At 46.2% G+C, this 24,078-nt stretch overlaps 1 protein-coding gene across 1 annotated transcript in view; it reads right to left on the bottom strand.

The window, feature by feature from the left end:
* Positions 1 to 2,600: 2,600 nt before the first annotated feature.
* The window catches only part of whrna (whirlin a), a gene marked incomplete at both ends in the record, with an annotated part of 163,313 nt that continues 141,835 nt past the window's right edge, over positions 2,601 to 24,078 (bottom strand). The window contains 4 exons of the mRNA XM_080017523.1: positions 2,601 to 2,783; positions 11,078 to 11,200; positions 12,840 to 13,003; positions 21,499 to 22,078. Of these exons, the coding sequence (XP_079873649.1) occupies positions 2,601 to 2,783; positions 11,078 to 11,200; positions 12,840 to 13,003; positions 21,499 to 22,078 (1,050 nt within the window). The remainder of the gene's footprint in view (positions 2,784 to 11,077; positions 11,201 to 12,839; positions 13,004 to 21,498; positions 22,079 to 24,078) is intronic.

Raw genomic sequence — 24,078 nt, 5'->3', positions numbered from 1 at the left:
ATTCGGCCCCGTCCCGTTTATGTTTAAAAGTAAGAAGAAGAAGAAGAAGAAGAAGAAGAAGAAGCTTAATGTGCTGCGTGCCCACAAAGTTCTTATGTGGTGTTTTGACGCCGAGTTTTATGATGCATTTTTTCGCCTGGAGTGCTGATGTCAGCACTTTCAATCCTTTTATTCGCGTCCTCGTTCAGATGGAGGGATTTTCTAAAACAGGATTCTTTTTGGAAAACAGAGAGGGGGAGAAAACACATTTGCAGAAATATCCATCAACTTTTAACTCTTAACTTTTTAACGTAGTTCCTTTGTCTGTATCAAAGACGCACTTTTTGCCGTCGACGCCGTCCTTCGCACATTGTCCATCGGAATGCAGGCGCGTGTGCACACACACACACACACATGCAGACACACACACACACACACACACACACACACACACACAAAACAAACAAGAAACTACGGTTGAAATTACTTTGTTTTGAAGCTCCAGTCAGATCAAACCGTCCTAAATGACACGCAGAGGTTAGACGAGTCCCCCCACCCCTCCCCCTGTGCACCCCTACTCTTCCTGAGGGGAATTAAATCATCTCCATAACAACAATCACTGCTCACGTTACTTTGGTTACGCTCTCATTCCCTCTCTCTCTCTGAACCTGATTGCTTATCTCATAATTGCTTTTCTATAAGTGGATAATATGTCGAAGCACGTGTGTGTGTGTGTGTGTGTGTGTGTGTGTGCGTGCGTGCCTGCGTGTCTTCAATTCCTGCTAGATTGTGTGAGTGAGTGTATGAGAGCGTATGAGGGTAACTACGACGCACTCACAGCCCTTCTTAAAATCTTTGGCATTGTCGTCCTCTCGATGTCTCATTGCCTCACCTCCCCTTGGGTGTAATGGCTGCGTCGTGCGCGGCTACGGCAAGCCCCGCAGCCGCCACCCCGGGACAAACAGCGCTAACACTGTGAAGTTACGAAACAAAAATGATCCATTTTTCTCCTCTGGGTGGGACAGTGGAGGAAAACCCCAGCGAGTGTTGAGGGACGCTTGTTATTTTACTAAGGAGCGCAGATAGACATTGAGAAAGGAAGTGGAAAGCGCGATGTTGGGGTATCCTCACGTCAACTGTAGGGACCCAAAACTGACTGCCCTGATGCCTCCCATTCCCTTTGCCATATACTATTGTGGGTACAGTATATATAAAAAGATCAGCAACAACATTAAAACCACCACTGATAACCACTTATATTGTGCAGCTCCCCCTCGTGCCTACACTCACATGCCAATTGTAGGTGGCATGTGAACAGCATAGAACTCTGACCGGTCCCATACGCAGCAAGCTGTGATGCACTGTGTGTTCTGACACCTTTCTATCATAACAGCATTAACTTTTTTCAGCAATTTGTGCTGCAGCAGCTTCTGTGGGATCGGACCAGACGGGCTAGACTTTGCTCCCCATGTGTATCAATGAGCCTCGGGCGCCCATGACCCTGTCGCCGGTTCACCGGTTGTCCTTCTTTGGACCACTTTTGGTAGGTACTAACCACTGCATACCGGGAACACCCCACAAGACCTGTTGTTTTGGAGATGCTCTCAGCCAGTCGTCTAGGAATCACAATGTGGTCCTTGTCAAAGTGGCTCAGATCCTTACGCTTGACCATTTTTCCTGCTTTCAACACATCAACTTCAAGAACTGACTGTTCACTTGCTGCCTAATATATCCCACCCCTTGACAGGTGCCATTGGAACAAGACGATAAATGTTATTCACTTCACCTGTCACTGGTTTTAATGTTGTGGCTTATCGGTGGGAATATTTAGGTGTTACTGCTGGAGAAGTGCCTTCCATTATACTTAAAAGGCCGCCGGCCCCGCTGGAAGTTTGCTTTACCCCATTAACACAAGATGGTCTCTTTATCAATGTCTTCAACATATATTGTACACTGAGGATGTCACATATTAGGGCATCTATATATATACTTTTTTCTATATATCTTAATATATATTTTGCATATTTTTGTATATCTACATTTTTTTTTACATCACAAAACCAATTTTTGATTTTGCAAGTGGAGTGGTGATATCCATCCCATGTGTGCTGTCATCTGTCGGAAGGAGAAGGAGAAAGAATCCGCCCAGTGGTGGTAGTGCTGCCTGTAGCTCCGAGGGCTTTTTCAAAACGCTTGTGGTCCGTTAGCAAATTCAAATGAAAACTCAACTCATAAGACAAGAAATGAAAATGATTTAGGGTTGCCTGGGATATCTGATAGTACATTTCCATATGGAGGGTGAGGTCTTCCAATATGGGTGGTTGCGGGTCTAAGAAGGGGGGTGTAAATCCTAAACGAGGATGTTTTCTAAACCAAGTCCATTGTGGAAGAAAGCGTTTGGAAGAAAGTGGGTATCATCAGAGACGTCTATCTAACAGAGTCATTCAGGCTTCAGTAGTGTCTTCCTGATAGAAGGTCCAGAAAGATTTCATTTCAGACAAATGTTTATACAAAAATATAGTTCTTAGATGAACCCAAACGTAATTCCTTTTTGTCTCCTCACAGTACGTTGTCCTTCGGTGGACCTCCTCGTGCTTCTCTCCCCTCGCTGGGTCGTCAAGTCATAGTGCTACGTTGAATTCTGTCACGAGGAAGTCCACATGGTCCCTCTCTTTGGTCTTGAAGGCCTCGGCGATGAGTCGAGCGGCGTCCCTGTGCTCCCGGCCCCTTAAGGAGACCCCGTTTACCTCCAGGATCACTTGACCCACCTTCAGCTGGCCGCAGTTATGAGCCGAACCACCCCTCTGAGGGAGAGAAAGAGAATTTTTTTTAGAAGTTTTGACGCACCTTCGTTTCCACTTGCAAATATTAAAAGGAAACAACACTGAAGGAACTACAGTTAAAGCTCTGGTCTCAGATTATACAGAAAGTGATGTGGACAATATACATACAGTATATCACACACATACAGTCCACACACGTTTCTAGACCTCCACAAAATCTACCTCCCATCCCCATAGCAGATGTTCGGTACCAAGGTCCATGTCTTTGAGCAATACTTGGATCCCACAGTAACAAACCTGCCTTGGAAAGGACGCTACAGGGTGCACCAACCCCGACATACAAAAGAGCCCATCGGGCACCTTGATGGCCTTAACCGCCCCCATCCACAAACCCTCCATACCCACAGAGGAAAGACCAGGTACCGTGTTTTCTTGCAGCTGTTAAATGTCAAAGCAAACAGAGCAGAGACATCCGTATCCTGCAGACAATCAACAGCCAATGCCACAATTCTTTACGCCAGCTCATTGGTCTTTCCCTGGATCAGCCCAAATTGTACAAGCCCACGTGTGGCGTCTGTAAGAGACCCCTAAAGGGCACTACACCCTAGGCACTACAGAAGGTGGGACATATTCTAACCCTACAGTTCAATTCTACTGCACCTGCCATTCAACGGAACGGTGGAACCATACCAGTCTAAATTATGAAGTCTTATGGTTCCACGGTTCAGTAGGGATCGCACCACACGTATGTGCACATGGTACTCCAGACTTATCATAACAGGCATTGCCAGACTAAGATTACCATATACTCTGGTCGTGGCTGGTCATAATGGTAGAGCAATTACACCCAACAAACTGTAGCGCAGCCTGATTTTAAAGGACCCATTTGTATTCAATTTTACCAACTGCTCTGCACATACTATGACATTATCGCCCTCCGAAAGCTCATTAGGGGTTGTAGGAAGTATTCTCAGACTGCCAGCAGATCGCCTCCCAACATGTCCCAGGAGCATCTTTAAAGCTCCTTCCCAATTCCATCGATCCTTGGCAGCCTGAGAGCCGGAATCAGTTGGCTTCTTGGTGGGGTAAAATGAAAGGCCTATCTCCTTTATTATTTTAATAATAATACTCATAATTAACCTGTTATTTCAGATTCTGGGAATACGAAAAATAGATGTATTGCAGCCACAAAACTGGGGGAAAAAAAGTTTGAGAGTTAATATGTGAGCAAGCGAGGAACTGATTACTTAACTTGCATGGAGACAAAATGGCTGACTGGGTTAAGTGCTTTTTGTTATATCAGAGATAAACCCTTAATAGTCGTCCTTAATTAGCTGTAAAATTAGGTTAAATAAACCACAGCATCCCAAACCCAGCGAAGCATTCCCTGGCTGTAATTGATAGAGTGCGTTAGAGATCTCAGCATTTATGAGCTCTTATTTACTGAGCCCACAATTGTTTGTAGGAGATGGTGGTGCAATGGTTGGGGAGATGGGTGGGAGACGGTTGGGGATATGGTGGTTGGGGAGATGGTGGTGGGAAGGTGGTTGGGGAGATGGTTGGGGGGATGGTGGTGGGATGGTGGTTGGGGAGATTGTGTGGGAGATGATTTGGTAGGATGGTGGTTGGGGAGATGGTGTGGGAGATGGATGGGAGATGGTTGGGGAGATGGTTTGGGAGATGGTGGTGGGATGGTTGGGAAGATTCGGGTTCGGGAGATGGTTGGGGAGAAGGGTTGGGAGGTGGTGGTGGGATGGTTGAGGAGATGGTGGTTCGGTGGATGGTTGGGGAGAGGGTTTGGGAGATGGTGTAGTGGAAAAATGCACTAAAATGTACGACTGTCTCAAATATATTACCGTTTCAGGAATGCACTCAACTCTATTTGTGGAAGAATGCTGACCCTAGGCAGAGTGTCTCCTCGCCACCGTGTCCGGTGTTAGTGTATGAATGTATGAGTTTTTGCCTCCGAATAAGTCCTGTCTGAAAATACAATGCCTGTAAACCGATCTTTGTACTAAAAGTATAAAACCCAGACTGAGATGGGGAAGCTCACTCCCAGCTGGAACGTGCTATGTGAAGGTCGTGGGAGTCGTCATGCAGTAGTGAATAAAACCCAGCAAGACATCCTCCCGCCTGTGAGTCCTTAATAATACAAATGCGCGCCGTCCTAATCTCCCCTACAAACAAGGTGGAGGGGGCACCGGAAGCCTGAGGAGGCCGTCGAGTCACCACAGGATTTCCTGGAAAGGATACGAGCAGATACGTCTTTCTGGGTAAGAGAATTCCTCTGTGATTCTTAGAATTGCATAACAATATTTTACTGCTTATTATTGGTTGGTTCTGAGAAAAGACCGGGGTTGGAATAAAAGGGATTCTGTTTACTGACGACAACCAGGATTGGTCTGCGATGATCACCTAAGACGAGGGCCATAAATAGTTAAATAAATGCATTAAAGGGAAAAGCAGGGAGAGATGCTTAACCAGTCCCATATCCTGTAAACCAAGGAGCAATAAAAATAGGATTTATGTTAACTAATTATGGACCGGGGAGCTGTGAACAGTTGCAGGTCTGGGTAACAGATTGTGGGTTTCCTCAGGGAGGGAGTTTCAGCAAGAGACAGTTGACAGCATTCAAAATAAAGTTGATAACGAAAAGAATGATGGCATGTCAGAAAGGCAAAGATTCGAAAAAAAATACACACCATTTGAGGCAGATTGGAAAGCTTACAGCGAGCGGTTTCGAAGAAACAAAAAAACAGTGAAAGAAAAAAATGTAGGCAGGGGCGGAGAAATCACACCTCTATGCAGTGTGTTAAACACGCCACCAAGAAGAGAGCCACCACCGCCGCTGTACCTGGTGAACCAGTAGAGACAGGGAATCTGCAGGGAATCCAGATGGGACTGAAATGGAGCGCTGTCTGAAGGAACCGTCCCACAGATAAATTAATATTACAGCTTGGGGTGCAAACAAGCATCCAGCAGAATCGGTGGCAGATTACCTGGCGCGTCTAACAGAAGCGCCTCACCCCGTCCAGACCCGGATGCACCAGACATCCCAACGGGTCCATGGAAAGCACACCTGAGGGAGGGCGGCGGTGACCGGGATGACCCCGTGGCGAGAGAAAAGAAAGGAACGCAGAGAAAAACCCCCCCCCAAAAAACGCTGATTCAATTCCAGTTTCAAAGCCGCAGCGAGACGGTATCGGGGCATGGCGTCATTCCTTGGCGAGGATGAGATTGATGTCTTTGAAAAGGAAAGGGACAAAAGGGATGAAATCTGATTTGTTTAGGGCTTTTTTCTAGGTCACTGTATGTCACCTTTTATGAGTAATGCTGCAAAACTGTAACTGGTACACACTGTAGATTAAATGACACCTGTACATTTTGGGCTCATTAGTAACCTAGTAACTAGTTAGCGTAGTACTACTGGATAGATAGTGTACATATGTAACCCCACCACCGATTCTAGGTAGATTTGCTACCCTTTGGCTTCATTTCAGGTCATTTGACAATTGAGAATCAGAGCTTCGAAACAAGGTACCACTTGTGCGAATCAAGCAAATATTTTTAAAGCTATGGCTTGTTAATGACGAGGGTGCCGCAAACTGTGCTTCTGAGATAATCACCCTCAAAGTTTCCCCCACGCTTGGCTTCATTTAGCCAGCTCCCAGAATGCAAGCGGTTTGGAGGACCAACAATGGCACATGGCTATTTGCCACATGGCCGCTTGACACCCTGCCGAATGCGACAATCGCTGCATTGTTCTTGTGTTTATAGAGAATGTTGAACAGCGCCATCGACACAACATTTTTGTTCTAATTTTTTTTTTATTCACCAGAAAAAATATACATGTCTTATAAAAGTGGAATTGTTTAGAAGTTTAAAAGTGCGGACAACACAATAAAACACTGGTATCTGCGCCCCTCTAGAGTGAATGAGTGAATCTTATGTACAGAATGAATGCAAAATAAAAAATACAAATCGGATAAGAAATAACACATTATGTGTTATTTCTTATCCATTTTTATTTTTATCAGTCTCGACTGCACTTTTTTTTGCTGCTGCAATGCCTGAAATTCCCTCCGGGGATGAATAAAGTATTTTCAATTTCTACCTTCTTGTAAATCTGTTGGTTTCTTGCATATTGCATATTTTCTATATTAGAAAATATTTTCGATGTGATCTATCTATTCATCCATCTACCCATCAATCTCTCTTTCTCAAAGGCCCGATAATACAAAGTTAGCTGCTGTATGTACTTTTCACCTGATAACCAGAGAATGGTTTTCCAGGTTTGTTAGAAAACCCAGGTTTCACAAAATCTCCTCCCTTTACTGTGTTTGTACTGGGACCTTGAGGCATTTTGATAAGTATAATATTATAAACGTCTCCAAATACAGTGTCTGTATCGTGGTTCGGCGTTATTGTTCGGCGGTTAATTTTGACAGACAACTGTCAGATTTACCTTAAAATAATCATAATATTTTTTAATCATTTCAGTTTAGGCGTCTGGGCACGACAGCAAACAGAGGCATCGTCACTGAGCTAGAAATATAGGAGCGATGAGCTCGAATCCCCCCATTAGATCGAAGAGAAGAACCCAACAGGTGGATGCAGGTGGAGGCGGAACTGATGAAAAGTTTGACTCTTTTTAGAGGTTCAACTCTATACGATTGAAAACGTAAGTTAAATTTACTGACTCCTAATTTGTTTGATTCAGACAGAATGGTTGGCTCTGAGTGGTGAATGGAAGCCTCACCGAAGCTCTTGCTCTGACTCGCGGTTCACGACTCGCGGACCCCCGTCCGTGAACGAGACGCGACTGTTGTCGCTCGCGGCTTCTGGACCTCCTTTGCTTGCGAACGATTCTTTCGCAGCGAACAAATCTCCCCAATTGCTGGAGTCGTTCGTTGGCGACGAGGTTCTGGAGTCATTGCCTCTGCTTGGGACGCACGCGTGACCCATTGACCGGGTGCTCTCGCGCCTTTTCCTTGGCAATTCGCATCTCGATTCAAGCCGCGTGACCGGCTACAGCCGTTTAGAATATTCAGAGAATCGTTCGCAAGCGCTGCATCGCCGGGAGGTGGAGGCAGCGCAGCAATGCAGGCAGCAAAGCAGGTCGGGCCAGGCCTCTTACGGGCTTGGAAGCGCGTGGTGCTGTCAAGTAGTCTGACAGAACTACCTCCGCCAGCTACGCATCATTTACGATAAATAATAGGGAGAAGGCAAACAATCAAATAAGAAGATACAGATGATGCTGCTGCCGCTTTCCTCGGTCCCGACATGTGACAAGACGGCCAGTGAATGAAAATAAATTCCACCCAATTAAATGTGACAGTTGGACACCCAACCCCTGGCTGATAATGCCAGGAGCTTCTCATTAGCTCGCTCACAACCCACGGCTCTGTCTGCGCTGACTAATGGGCTGATTCTTCCGGGCGGAGGATCAACAGCGGCAGAGGAGCAGCGCTGATGTAAACGTTAACCTCGCCGGACTCGTCCCCCGCCCTTACGACTCACAAAATATGTGTGATTAGGGGAAGCAGGGCTGCCGGCTTCTCTTCCCTGAGCGGGATTTTTTATTTTTCTCCGGAAATCGAAAAGGGAGACGGTCAAGTGGTTTGCTTGGCAAAATGTGAAAACCCAAATTGGGACGGTTTGCCACAAAGCCACAAAAACACCCATATGTATTTGGCATTTCACTGAATTCACACTGTATATACTTGATCTTATTGATAATCATAATAATAATCATTTATTCTCTGCATAGAGTCACACCTTGTATATTCTGTATATTTTTATACATTTCACTATTTCTGATTTGTATTTTCGGCTATTTGTGTTTGTCCCTGTGCATATTTAGTATATATATATATACATGTATATATATATATATATATATTTTTTTTTTACATATATTTTTCTATTTTGTATTTATTTTTTTTTGGCCTCCTGATTGTCTGACACCATCCTCAACAAGACAGATTCCTTGTATATGTAAATGTCCTGGCGGATGAGACTGTCGTTATTATTTTTATTTATTCCATCTTATGTTGTTGAGCTGTTCATTCCTTGTTACTTCTTTTGAGACCTGGATGTTGGCATTTACTCCTCTTCCTCCTCCTATTCCTCCTCCTCCTGCTCCTCCTCCTCTTCCTCCTCCTCCTCCTCTTCCTCCACCTACTATTTCTCCTCCTTTTCCTTTGCCTCCTCCTCTTCCTCTTCCTCCTCTGTCTCCTCATCTTCCTCCTCCTCCTCCACCTCCTCTTCCTCCTCCTCCTCTTCCTACTCTCCCTCCTCCTCCTCCTCCTCTTCCTCCTCCTCCGCCTCCTCATCTTCTTCCTCCTCCTCCTGCCCTTCCTCCCCCTCCTCCTCCCCCTCCTCCTCCTCCGTTTCATTCTACGACATCACATTCTTGTTTTTCCTCCCTCCATTTGATTTTGAATGTGCTGATTTTCCCTCTGCTTCTGCACCCACCCTCGCAATCAGCGCCCTTTTTTATTTCAACCAGTGTCTGTTTGGAGGGTGTGAGGCTGAGAGAGAGAGAGAGCGAGAGAGAGAGAGAGCGAGAGAGAGAGAGAGGGAGAGAGAGAGAGACAGACAGACAGACCTTCATATTGCACGGGGGTACAGTCGTGTGAGTTGCCGTTTTACTGCTGCGATCTCTTGAAACAAACATGGTCAGTGGCTTCAAACTCTGATGAAATGACGCAGGACACACCGAGGATGATATGAAGCTTTGTTGAATGGAACATTATTCTCATCACTATCATCATTGTTATTATTCCACACACATTCTGCCTGTCACAGTACATTGTCTTCTTCAAGGTCATTCTTCCTCAATTTTTTATTTTTTTATTTATCACTCATTACTTATTACTCTTTTCAAAAGTAATATCATTACTTGACTTATTACTCCCTGCCAACTCCGCCCGGAGTGCGCGTCGTGCGGACGCGGCGCGATAAGTAAATGTCGAGCTCGCGCAGTGAACCGGCCCCGTCTCCCCCCCCCCGCCCACGCCCAACGGTAACGCCAGGGTCGAACCCACAAAAGTTAAGGTTGGTTCTTTGTGCGTGAGTGTAATATCATCACTGAAATTGAATTGGTAATTTGTGACAGTGCTCGTTACCGGGGAAAGTAATATTATCACCGCACCGCCCAACGCTTCGGATATAAGTTCCTTTAACGCCGTATTAAACGCCGCAAGTCAACGCTGAACTGAGGCCGGCCGCTGAACCAAAGTTGCAAGTGGCTGCCGTGCACTTCCTCCGCTGGGTTTACAGCCAATGTCTTCTTCTTTTTTTTTTTTTTGCCTTTGTCCCAAAATGTCAATGACACACTACAGGGCGATTGCCGCGCGCTGGAAGATTAATTGCCGTGCATTGTTGACGTTCCCGGGCGGATTGGGCCTTTTTGATGGAGACCATTAAAGGTTGTAATCGTCGACGTAAAATGACCCAGAGGTATGGAAAAAAGCAGCAGGATTCTCAGTGTGAGTTCAGCTCGGTGTGAACCCCCCCCCCCAAAAAAAGGGCTCAAAGGAAATGAAATCCCACCTGCGAGGTGGGCGGGCGGAAACGTGGGCGGAGAACAAAAAGAGAACTCTCAAGGCTAAACACAGTTAGCGGTCCAAGGAGAACACTTTATCATTTCCGCGAGCCGAGCAGGCGGCGTGGTAATTAGGGTGAGAATAAACTTTAATTGTGTGATTGGAGAACTTCTTGCTCTAGTCCGCTGTTTTTTTTGGGGGTTTTTTTCGACCAGTGTGTGCCCTGAAAGTTTTTTTTTTTGTTTTTTTTTTCCCAAATTCCACTTGGAAGAAAAGCAGGATGGAAATTATTTTCTCGCGTCGCGGCGGCACTGATTCATGGAAGTCGCGACGGTGGGGACCGTCCGCCGCGGTGAGAAGTTCGACTCTCTTTGGAGACTCGGTTCTCGGCGGCTCGCTCAGGGGGAAGCAATCCGTCGGCTCTGAGATGTGAATTCCGACGGGGGAATCGTTTGATTCCGTCAAAAATATTTATTTTGGGCGGAATCCAAAGAGTGAAGGGCGCTCACATTTCATAAGAATTGAGCCAAGTGGGCGTGGCCTTTTTGCCTCGGATTTCAATTTCCTTTTAAGTAATTTGCGAGTAAAAGTTGAACTCGCCGGCTTTTTTTAACGATTCGTTCGCCAAGAACGAATCGTCCTGGAGTCGCGCATCGCAGACTATTCGTCGGGCCGTGATAATGAGCACGGTCCTAGGTTTGTAGCGTGCGGTGGAAGGAAACAGGTTTTTTTGGGGGGGGGGGGGGGGAACGGGAGACGACCCACCTGTATGGTGACTATCCGTGGCAGGGGCTGGCGAGTGTTGGCGCCGCCTTCGATGGCGATGCCCAGGGTGCTGGCACTCTTTGCTACCCTCACCAGGGTGGAGGTGGGCTCCAAGAGTCCGGGCTGGAGAGATAGAGGAACCAAAGTTATTTTTATATTCGCATACCGACAGATTTAGCCGTAGAACAATTCATGTATTCAATGTCTACACCGAGGACGACAATTGCACAATACATTTTTTTTTTTTTACCTGAATTGACCCACCGAGCCCTCTCGTGAAAAACCCTTTTCTGATGTTAATGTTCTCTAGTTTAACCCGCTTTCATGCATAAATGTGTCTGTCTGGCGCGTTTTAACGAGGACATTAGCTTCCTTTCAGCGCGCCCCCGCTTCACATTCTTAGTGGAATAATTGGAGATAAAGCGCCTGGACCCGGGGCGGTAAAAATATGTCTTGTGAGGAAGGGCGCGGCGCTGAGTCGTTCACGTTCCCGGTGCCTACGTATTTCTTATTTTAGACCCGACGTCGACCTCGCGTCACCCCGCCGTTGCTACTTTACCACGGGTCGGCAAGCCGCTATTCCCTTCCAACGCCGGATTGGAACAAAGGCGGGATCTGAGTCCTGAGTGATGAAATGATGATGCAAGCGATGGGATGGGGTGACGTGATTTAAAACCAAAATTCAAATGTGGCTCAATCAATGGATGGGAGACAGAGAAGGAAACGCTCTGTGAGCAAACAGGGGAGAGCAGAGAACAGGTCAGGGTTAGGGCTGGAGAGCAGGGTCCGGATCTTTGGGCACGCCATCCATCCATCCATCCATCCATCCATCTCTCCATCCATTAATCCATCAATTCATCCACACCTTAATGCATCCATTCATCCATCCATCCATTCATCCTGTAATGTGCCCATGCACCTATCAGACATCAATCAATCCATCCATCCACACCTCCTCTTAATGCATCCATCCATCAACGCATCCATTCCTTAATGCATGCATGCAAACCTCCATCTATTCATCCATCCGCCCATCTACCCCACGAACCCATCCATCCATCCCTCAATTCACATATCCATCCATCCATCCCTTAATGCATGCAGGCATCCTTCCATCTATTCATCCATCCAACCGTTCCAAAATGCATCCATCCATCAACACACCCAACCCTTAATGCATGCAAGCATCCATCCATCTCTCTGTCCATTCCTTAAAGCATGCATGCATCCACCCATCCATCTGTCTGTCCATTGCTTAATGCATGCATGCATCCATCCATCTGTCCATCCATTCCTCACTGCATGCATCCATCCATCCATCCATCCATCTGTCTGTCCATCCATTCGTTAATGCATGCATGCATCCACCCATCCATCTGTCCGTCCATTTCTTAATGCATGCATGCATCCATCCATCTATGCATCCATCCCAAAATGCATCCATCCATCTGTTCATACACCACATCATCGATCACATAATTCATCCACCCCTGCCCTTAACGCATCCATCCCAACTGCCGGTCCATCCACCTATCCATATATCCATCCATCCATTCCCTCATACTGTATATGTATCCACACCTTAATGCATGCATCCATCCATCCATCCCAGAATGCATCCATCCATCCGTCCGTCCATATACCACATCATCAGTCCCTTAATACATCCATCCACCATTCCATCCACCCCTGCCCTAAACGCATCCATCCAAATCGTAGGTCCATCCACCTATCTACACGCCCATCCATCCACCCCGCTCACCGGCTTGTTGGTGTTTTCCCCTCCACCCCCCTGGGCGTCTCGTGGAGGGGGGCGTGCAGGGTGGGGGCTGCAGTCCTTGCTGATGTGTCCTGACTCTGGGATGTCCACGCCACTGTCCTCGCTGAGGGTCTGTCCGCTGTCCGGCAGCTGGGACAGGGAGCCTCCTGTGCAGGCACAAGTCACTTATTATCCATTATTAACTATTACTTACAGCGCCATCAAAATCTCCGCCTTAATTCAATCCCCTAATTGCTTGATTGGCCTCAGCACCTTTCCCCCCCCGTGAAAGCCTGTGAAACTCCCAAACATATGTTGGCTGGTTTAGTTCATTTATTTAATTTCTGGGTATGTATCACTGTGAAGTAAGTAAGATTGAATTAGTAAGACTTCATCAAAGACAAGTACATCCGTTGCCAAGAGCTGCATTAGGAAATTTGTTTTTCTTGACTAGAAGCAGGATTAAAGGTTTTTATTTTTTATTTTATTTTTTTTTTTAACCCGAATTAAGGATTTATTCTGGATGGGCTGTTAATTTGTCTCCCTGCCTAATATCGCCAAATATTCGGCGTTATCAAAGGAGACAATTTTCAGCAGACTGTAACTAATTATCTGGAGGTAATTGTATATACACATGCATAATTTTCAACTCACGCCTTTGCATCATCTAATTTCTGCCTGTGATAATCAGAAAAGGGGTTGTTTTTTAAAAGTTCTCACAGGGATCGCGTATTTAAATGGGGCATCTCAAAACGGCAAAAATATTACAATTTATCATTTTCACACACTTTAGATGATACACACACACACTTCTTCATGTGATACTTTAGGTATTTATATGGGGCTGTGTACAGTATGTGCCATGTATTGTTTTTTTTGATCACCAATGTGATATGAAAATGCACAATATACATGTTAAAGAGGACCTATTATTATTACCTCAAAACAAGTGTTTTTTTGCTGAAAATACCTTTTTAGATTATTCATTCTAGCCATTATAACATGCCTCTATAGGCCTCCTGTCCTCGACGGACTGTTTCAGTGTGTGTGGCTTCAAATGAAAATGCTGCTGCTCCCCACGTCCACTCTGCAATTGTTTGTATGAAGTACGTAAACTTTGACTGATTTCACCCCATCAGTCCACCAAAATCTGCTTCTGAAACAAATTTGAGGCGGGAAATGAGCAAACCAGTTGCTGAATCTTCACTTCTCAGATCCACGAGGCCTCATCTAAAAGTTTGTTCTGTTTGTCCGCTTCACGGATCGCGTGCCGCGTCCTGCCCTCAACCTGCCGCAAACACCTTTTTATTATCATTCCTTTGAGAAAGAAACACACAGCGGAATTATCTTTGAAATACTTATTTCCCCCGTCTGCAGTTTTGTCACGGACAGTTGTACAGTATTAGTTCCTCTTTCTTTGGAAAGATTTCTCCAGCTCTGGGTGGAGTTACTCAGAACGGGGACAGTTCTTATTCCGATGTGTCTCAAATCGAGCGGGTCGTCTTATTTCACAGTTGGCGCGTTCGAAGGCCCAAATGTATGTGCCGAGGTGCTGAAAAGGGGAGCTTTCGTAAAAGTTCCCCTTCATACAAAAAAAGGCATCACTACTCTCGCTGTTCCTTCCGGAGATACACAGGGGCTCAGAGCAAAGCGCTCGCCACTGTGAATACAAACTGCTTCCGCCTAAAAACGGAGGCATACCTCGGAATGCGAGGACGCTATCGCACAACCCGACCTGGTCGCCTCCCGTCTCGTCGACCATCACCGCCCTGTCGAGTACGGGACGGGGAGCGGGCTGCACCTCCTGCTCCAAAATGCACTGAACCAAAACACTTCAGAATGAGGCATCTCCCCCATCACCTCAAATTCAACTCACAGGGAGTCACACGGTGAATATGAAAAAAAAATTACAATAAAACCCGGCGGAATGAGTAGCGTCGGCACATGGCAAACACTTAAAAAGACATTGCAGATAGTTTTCCGCGGAATCGGGGACAGAATAACCCCAATATTTTATTCCGTAAGACACGCCGTGGATGTGCCCTCCTTATTTTATTTTTCAATATTTTTTTGCCTTCTACAAAATAAACGGATGTGTGGAATCCGAACAGAGGCGAATGGAAATACTTTGTGAGTGCGAAACCGCATCTGGTGGAGCGGGAAAACAGAGCCGGCAGCCGGTACTACATCACAGAAATCTCAGATGGAAAGCCAGAGTCCAGGGGGCTGAGCCTGTGCCTCCCCACGGAGGTAATGAGCCTCGTCCACTTGTATACACGGTATACATATGGATCTTTCTGAAAACGAAATTTCCCCCCGCCTGTTGAGAAAAAAAAAATGAAATGAAATGAAAACGCTGACATCAGCACGCCGGGCCAGTGGGGGGGGGGGGGCGTTACTACGTCAGACAAACCGAATGTGGAACGCCGCAGAAGAACATTAGGTGCGCGCAGCGTGTTGAGCGTCTCCAAAATATTCGGACACGACACTGTACGACACCGGACGCCGTTCCTGAACTTGAGAGAGACTTTCAAACTTCGCACGGAGACGGGGGTGAACAGCACCACGTCGCTCGTAGCGTTCCCGACTCAGCTCGAAGGGGCGGACGTCGGCGTTTCAAGGAGCTCCGTCTGCACACGGGCCTTGCTGAGCGCTTCGTTTCCAGCTCCCGAAAGGTCGTTTTGGTGTGAAAGGGGCCAAAAGGCAGAAAAATCTTTGGTCAGGAATAAACTTGTTTGAATCTTATTTTTTAAATCCAATTAAAATGGTATTATATTTCTCGCCCGGATCCTCCATGGTATTGGTATTAAAGTACTGCTCTGGAGGTTCAGGTCTGACCAGTCCAGCAGAGGTTTTTCTGTCTGCCTGGGTGACAGAGCCTCTCCCTTGTGGGGTCCCTCAGGGCTCTATCCTTGGGCCAATCCCTTTTCCCCATTTTATGTGCTCCCCTGAGATGTCCGTTCGTAGAAAATATGTCATCCCGTTGCACTGTTTTAGATTAGATTAGATTCAACTTTATTGCGTCATCACCGGGTGTCATGACATTTCACTGCATATATGTATGACCGTATGTATATGTATGTGACAAATAATCTCTTGAACTTGAACTTGAACTTGAACTTGTCACTAGCAGAGTCCAGGTACAGAACCAATGAAATGCATTTGACGTCTAACCAGAAGTGCAAAAGAAGCATTTAAATACCAAAGTGCTATTTGAGTGCAGTGTTTCTGTGCAGTTATGTAGGCAAAAGAGATGTATTATGTACAACAGTGTAAGGTTATAAATACAGGTTTGTCAGGAGTGTAGGGGGATTATGTACAGAGAGTATAAATAGACATTTTATATAAATACTATACATATACATGTAGTATATCTATGTATATTGTGCAGGTTTTGGTCAGGTTATGGAATATATAAAAAAAGTTACGTTTAAAAAAGTATTGTGCAGTTTTTAGGTGAAAGCAGTGCAAGGGCAATTGATGAAACAGTGCAGTAGTGAGTGTAAACAGTTACGCAGTGAAAGGCAGTAAATGTAAACAGGTGAACATTGCAGAAAGTGAGATGCAACAGGTAAGCAGGTAACAACAGGTAAGCAGGTAACTATTTAAAAGTCCAGTGCTAGAGGGGGGTGGGGGTGTATTCAACAGTGTTACAGCCTCTGGAAAGAAGCTGTACTTGAGCCTGTTGGTGCGGGAGCGCAGGCTCCTGTATCGCTTGCCAGATGGGAGAAGAGTGAAAAGTCCACGGTTAGGGTGGGTGTCATCCTTGACAATGGATTTGGCTTTGTTTAAGCAGCGGTCATGGTATGTGTTGTGGATGGGTTGGAGTATACAACCAATAGTCCTCTGGGCAGAGTTCACTACTCTTTGTAGTGCCTTGCGGTCGGCAACGCTGCAGTTACCGTACCAGACAGAGATGCAGTTTGTAATATATGCTCTGGAGGAGTTGAGGGACCAAGAGAGATTTTCTGTGATGTGGACCCCAAGGAACTTAAAGCTAGACACACGCTCCACCTCAGCACCGCTGATATGGAGGGGGGTGTGTGCCCTGCTCCTGGTTCTCCTGAAGTCCACAATGGTTCCAAGTTATTGTTTTTACACCACGTAGTTAGATGTTGAACCTCATCCCTATATGCTGTTTCATCCTCATCTCTGATCAGGCCCACCACAGTGGTGTCATCTGCGGACTTGATTATGGCATTGGAGCCATAAACAGGGGCGCAGTCGTGAGTGAAGAGACAGTAGAGCAGAGGGCTCAACACAGATCCCACAACCCTGCGGGGCGCGAGTGTTCAAGGTGATAGTGGAGAGGAGAGACTCCCCAATTTAACAGCCTGGGGTCTGTTAGTAAGGAAGTCCATAATCCGGTTGCAGAGTGAGTTGCTGATGCCAAGCTGGCTGAGCTTGGAGATTCGCTTGAAGGGGATCACAGTGTTAAATGCAGAACTAAAGTCAATAAACAGCATTCTAACATATGTTTGGGGCTATCCAGGTGGGTAGTGCTAGATGGAGCACTGTGGAGATAGCATCCTCAGTTGATGGGTTGCGTCGGTAGGCAAATTGGTACGGGTCCAGTGAAGGGGGCAGGCAGGCTTTGAGATGTGAGAGGACCAGCCTCTCAAAACATTTTGCAATGATGGGTGTCAGTGTAACAGGGCGGAAATTGTTCAGTTCCTTGGCTGTAGAGTGTTTAGGCACCAGAACAATGGTGGCAGATTTAAAACTGTGGGGGACTGTTGATTGGGCTAGTGACATGTTGAAGATGTCAGTGAAGACACCAGCCAACTGCTCTGCGCAGGCTCGCAGCACATGTCCAGGGACTCCATCAGGGCCAGCAGCTTTCCGAGCATTCACCCTGCTCAGGATGTCGCAAACCTCTGAGGTGGAGAATGGGAAAGTGTCCTCGTCTGGTGAAACAGCTGACTTGAAGGCTGCATCCCTGTTTTCCCGATCAAATCGAGCGTAGAAGTGGTTCAGCTTGTCTGGGAGGGGAAGTGGAGGAGGGTGGGGGAGAGTTGCATGGGGATTTGTTGGTGAGTGTATGTAGGCCTTGCCACATATGCCGGGGGTCGGAGGAGTTGAAGTGCTCTTCAATCCGTTGCTTGTAGTTGTGTTTGGCCCTGGATATTCCTTTCCTCAGATTGGATCTGGCAGAGCTGTAGGCCTCCTGGTCTCCCGACCTGAAGGCTGCATCCCTGGCCTTGAGGAGAAGGTAAACTTCTTTGTTCATCCAGGATTTCTGGTTAGTGAATAATTTCAGTGATTTATGTGTCGTCACTCCCTCTGCACACTCGTTGAGGTAATCCATGAGAGATTTGGCTACTGTGTGAATGTTGGTATGAGAGACCTTGGGGGCATCAGCAAAAAACCCTTTCCAGTCAGTGTGTTGTAGCTGGTCGTGAAGAGTGGGATCTGCATCTTCCATCCAGACTTTAACGGTCTTTGTTGTTGGTTTCACACGTTTAATGAGAGGGGAGTATTTTGGTTTGAAAAACAGAGAAATGTGATCGGACTGACCAAGGTGGGGGAGGGGGGTGACTTTGTAAGCAGCAGCAACATTAGTATAACAATGGTCTAGAGTTTTACTGCCTCTTGTGTAATATTTTGGTGAAATTTAGGGAGAACAGTTCTTAGGTTGCAATGGTTAAAATCTCCAGTGACAATAAAAGCCCCATCTGGATGTTTAGTCTGAAGCTTATTAATGGCAATAGAAAGTTCCTTCATTGCCGCTTCACTGTTGGCATCAGGTGGAACATACACAGCAATGGCAACAATGCAGCTGAACTCACGTGGAAGGTAAAAGGGCCTCCATCTCACGATTAAATACTCCAGTTCAGCAGAGCAATGGGCATCAAGAGTGATGCAGTCCATGCACCAAGTTTTGTTTACATAAATGCATAAGCCGCCTCCTCTGCTCTTCTCCCTAGTCTCTGCAGTCCTGTCTGCTCTGAAGATAGAGCGTCCTTCTAGTTCTACCACGCTTGTTGCTAAGCCAAGTTTCAGTGAAAAACATGATGTTAGGCTTTTCTGTGTGAGGGTCCATATCTTGAGTTCGTCCAGCTTGTTGAACAAAGAACGCACGTTGGCAAGGAAGATGATAGGCAACGCAGTTCAGTGCGGGTTTAGTCTTAGCTTAGCACGCACTCCACCTCGCTTACCCCATCTCTGCCTGCAGTCGCGTCTCCGTCTACGAGCCTTTCCGGTCGGTAAGAATTGTCCATCTGGTCAGGGTGATCTGATCAGCTCCGGAGGGAGCTGTTCAAAGTTGTGATGATCCAAAACTAAGTTCCTGCAGCTTTGATGTAAATCCAATAGTGAGTTCCTGTTGTAGGTTTGTTTTGCTCGAGTGTTTCGAGTGAAAACAAGTAGGATAGTCAGATAAATAAACACTAATTCGCAAAAGCCGGAGAGACGCCAAGCCGTGCGTTGTCCACGTGCCACCATCTTTGATTTTTTCCTTGAGTTGTGCAGATGACGCCCAAATTTACCTGCCTTGGAAACGGAAAGAGGCAAACTCAAGGACATCGAAGCTTGGATGGCCTTGAATTTCTCAAACTTTAATGAGAGTCAAACTGAAGTCCGGGTATTTGCGCCCAGTTGTGCCTCTGTCATATGTGAAAACCACTGTCAAAAAAATAATCTGGGCATGATAATGGACAGGGGTTTTAAATTGGACGAACAGATAAACTCAATGATCAAATCTTGATTTTTCCAGCTTATCTGCTGTAAGGTCAAGTCAAGTCATGCTTTTTACTAGACCCCTGAGGTGTCTGGAATATTTGGGGTGAAGAGGGCACTGGTTTCCCAAGAGAGAGCCCATTGTATAATATAATTACTGACATATGTTGCAAGGGGCCCCTGTGAGAAAGGAAGTGGAAGGGGCACCTGGGGCGAAGGGAAGTGGATTATGCTTAGATTTATGTCAGACAGGGGCTGAACTGTGATCTATGTAGTGGAACCAGATGTGTTACGTTATATCTATACAAGTATATGAGACAGAGTCTTCCTCCATTTGAGAGAGAATGAATTGGCTCCCTTCTCTCCATGACATCCATGGCAAGTCTGGTTTGATGCTGTTCTTCCTTGTAATAAACGTATTATTATAATCAAGTCGGCGTCAGCGGAGATTCCTTCTTCATCAGCACATCATCGACAACAAAGAAACTACCCCCGCTTCTGCAATGGTCTTTATGTTGGTGTTGACCTGTCCTCCCTCTCACGCTGGCGGTTGCTCCGGAATGCTGCAGCTGGTTTTGTTTTTTTTCAACAGGGAAAACGCAAGTGGGAGCACAGTTTCGCCGTGCCGGCCTCCCTTCGCTGGCTCCCATTTTATTGTTTGCCTTCAAATCAATAAACGGGCGAGCTCCAACCTATCTCTGTGACCTTTCGCAACCGCACGCCCCGTCACAGTCACTCAGGTCCACCGGCCAGTCGCTTCTGGTTGTCCCAGGGCCAAGGTTGAAGCACGGAGGAGGCCGCGCCTTTGCAGCTGTACGAGCCGCCTCGGCATGTTAAGGTGGCTCCTACACCGCATGCTTTCAAATACCGCCCTTTAAACACATCTTCATTCCTTGACTTTTAACTTAGTATGAGAGTTGCCTTTCTTATGGTCTTATTGCTTTTATTATCGTTATTGTCCCTGTCTTCTAAACTGGTCTTTGTGTTTTTTTATTGCACTGTTTTATGTTTTTTTTGCTGTATCTGATTGTACAGCACTTTGGTCGACTTTTGTTGTATTTTTGTTTTTTTTATGTGCTTCATGAATACATTTGAATTGGACCGAACCATTTCCCGGTGAGAACGAGGCATCATCTTGTCACGTTGCTTTGTTCTGGTTAAAGCTGGTCACTGACCCGGAGAATCCCGGAATCTAACCTATAAACCACTTTTAGCAATTAAATCTTTTTTATCTTTTTTCGGTGTCCAAACTTACAAAAAAATCCTGACAGCCAAATACAATCACTGGAAAATAACACATTAAAATGACGGCTAAAGTATTCATAGTATTCATAGTAATTTCCGATCGTAGACGTCAACCAAAATTGCACAGCGGGTAAATTTTTTTTAAGATCTACAAATACCCTATGCTCAACATACCATTGTATAAAACCGTGTACCGCCAGTTTTGTCCCTGACCTTTGGAATTTCCCACTCTTAGCTCTGACCATCGCATTTCAAAGCATTTGCATTGCAAAGTGTAGTGGCGCCTGCGGCCCTGTATTCGTATGCACATGCACCAGTGGAGACGATGCAGTGTCAAGTGGTGACAAGACAAATCACATTCATTTACTCTAAACATTGTAGACACTGTAATAATTAATAACATAGTAATCAAGTATACCTGGTCATCCATTGTTATCCATGCCTGTACTTTTGGATACATATGTATTCATCCCACACAGTATATTCATACACAGTATATTTATCACTCGTCCCAACTATTTCCTTATCCTGCGCATTTTTGGTTTTGTATTCGCCAATTTTCGTACATTTGGCTCTTTTCTCAGACTGCTTCTTTTTTATCCCAATTGTCTGTACAGCAACTTACCACAATAAATGCCTTGTATATGTAAATGTACCTGGCCGAATAAACTGATTCGGATTCCGATACCATAATGCGACACATAAGACTCCCATCAGCCCCTCCGCGTCCTGGCCTCACCTCGGGCTTGGGGAAGCGGTCGCACCTCGTTGACGTCCGGCTCGGCGTTGGGCCGGTGAACCTCCACCATCACAAACTGCTGCTTGGAGCCCGGGGAGGCAGGGGAGGGCCTGCACACAGGGTTGAGGGGCAGCAGAGGGGGCGGTGGAGGGGGAGCAGGCAGCGGGGGCGGAGGCGGGGGCGAAGGGGATGGAGTCGGATTCTTGGCACCCCTGTTAGGGGACTGAACCCTGGGGAAGGGGCCGACGGGACGCTGGGTGACCATGGAGAGTTGGGTGCCCACTACCGGGTCCCGTTTGGGCACCGATGGGGGCTGCCTCTTTCGCACGGCTGAGTACTCCTGGGACGGGTCCGCGGCAGGGTCCTTAGCGCGGGGAAGCTGCGACGGACCGGGCGGAGTTTTGTGGTGGTGGTGGTGGCTGCGAGACGCCGGGGCCGTGAAGTACAGCCCTGAGTGGGAGGACTCGGACGAGGGCCGTTTGTTGAGCTTGTCCCTCCTGCTGGGACGCCTCTGCACCCCGGGCGGGGGCGGAGGCTTGAAGGAGGGTGGGGGTTCAGCGGGGCCTGAGTGTACGTCATCCTGAGGCAAATCAAAGGATAAAAACCTTCAAAAATATCAATACATACATGTATATTTAACGGACAAACCCGCATAGCACATCAACGCATTACTCACTACAGACATTGGTTTCATGCTTTAGTCTCGCTGTCTCTCTCGCGACACGCACATATCCAGTACATACTGTATGTACATACTGTATACATATCCACAGACACACATGTATACACACATACACACAACCTCTTCACCATCATCAATTTGAGTACAACCAGTACAACCAAACCAGGCTGGCCGCACGCGGGGCTGGTGGTCGTCCTGGACCGTCTTCCCGTCTTCTCCTAGTAAAGCCCAGCGGTGGGATGGCTGGCACTGAGCAGAGCGGGTCGCCCACCGGCCAATGGAGCGGATTTTATTTATTTATTTTTTAATAAAACAAATAACAATGAATAAAACTCAATGGATATAACATAAGAGGAGTGGCAGAAATGAAAGCGAACCAAAATGAACCCAACTGGTTTTGATGTCGCAGACATGGGCCGCGTCATGGAGGTCGCTAGGAAGCAGTTTTGGATTTTTTATTGTCCGGACGCTCCCTCTTTCTCATTTGTTCAGATTTGTATTATTCTCAGAATTTTTTGGGCTAAAAGTCTCCGGAGCAGGGCGATCGCCAGAGCTACGGACGCGGTTGAGGTGTTGTCAGAACCGGTACATCGCAGACGTGTCGTGGTTGAAGTTTTGTTCAAATCGATGCACATTACGGAGCAGTAATTAAAGGAAAAAACGTTCAATTTGACCACAATCTTTTGCTTCGTGCCGAATCTATAATTTATAATGATTTAACACAACACAAAAGCAGCGAATTCTCATATTTGGGCACCTGAATCTATCGAAATGGTGGTGAAAACCAGCTGCTGAATATCATTATTATTTGCTTCACAGACCAATTCTCTCTTCGAAATAATCCAGTCACGTAACTCTCCATTCATGAAATGAAATTGCAGTTTAGGATCCTCCTTATCCCGGGAATATGTACCAACATTACTGGTTTGTAAGAATGGATTTTAACACTGTAGGTCGGTGCGACAAGCGTTTGGTTCTCCAAGCTGAGAGGGATTCTTTTCAAAGTTAAGACTGCCACTGATTTTAGAAAATCTAATTTAGATATTATTCACAATTTACGAACCAGCAGTACCCGAGCACTAGTACAAATATACACAAGCTGGTGTTTGTTTATTTAAATATAACTGTATTGTTTATAGACTAGCAATACCCAGGCCTGTACCTTTGCAGCAGGCCAAAAAATGTGTATTACTTCATTTCCGTTCAATTTCAGATATAATTTTGAGTTTCTTTATTTAAATATTTATTGTTTAACTGCACTTGCACTTTAGAAGTACAAATGTCAGTACCTGATGTTCGTAATTATTAATGTTTTATAGACCTGCCTTGAAGAGTAAGTCCTTCAAGTTTCAAATTCAGTGATCAAATTGTCAATGGTATTATCTGAATTATTTCCTTGTGTTAAAATAGATTTTGCAGCCTGTTCAAACATAGACATTCAGGAAACACTGACTGACTGAATCTATCGCGGTGTCCTCACAGTGGTGGCCTGCTGGCAACAAACCTTTGCTCTTAAAATATCTCTGTTTTAGTGTTAAAGTAGCCTAGAGTATCCATCCATTATGCTTAGAAGTGCTGCTATCAAGGGCTGGTGTGTTTGTACGTGCGTCGAGGTGGTGGGTGTGGTGGTGGAGTATCCACGGGGCTGGTTGTTTCGGGCTGGTCAGGGTAAAAAAAGTGGAGGGCCATTTTTTGAGTCCCAGTCCTTTCCTGATGGTAGGGTCACACCGCCGGCGACGGGGCTTCTGTGCCCCTGGCGTTTGTGGCCGTGTCGGCTGAAAATCGACTGGCTGTTGCGGGTGCGCCAAAAATCGATTTCAAAACACTATCCAGTTCCATATGTAATATACATTATAGAGATAGATGGGACCGTGTCTTTACTTTACTTTATTTTCTTC

This window comes from Zeus faber (assembly GCF_960531495.2).
Source record: "Zeus faber genome assembly, chromosome: 17".
Classification (NCBI taxonomy): Eukaryota; Metazoa; Chordata; class Actinopteri; order Zeiformes; family Zeidae; genus Zeus; species Zeus faber.
The sequence above is the reverse complement of the archived record's forward strand: the minus strand, read 5'-3'. Positions and strand labels throughout refer to the sequence as shown.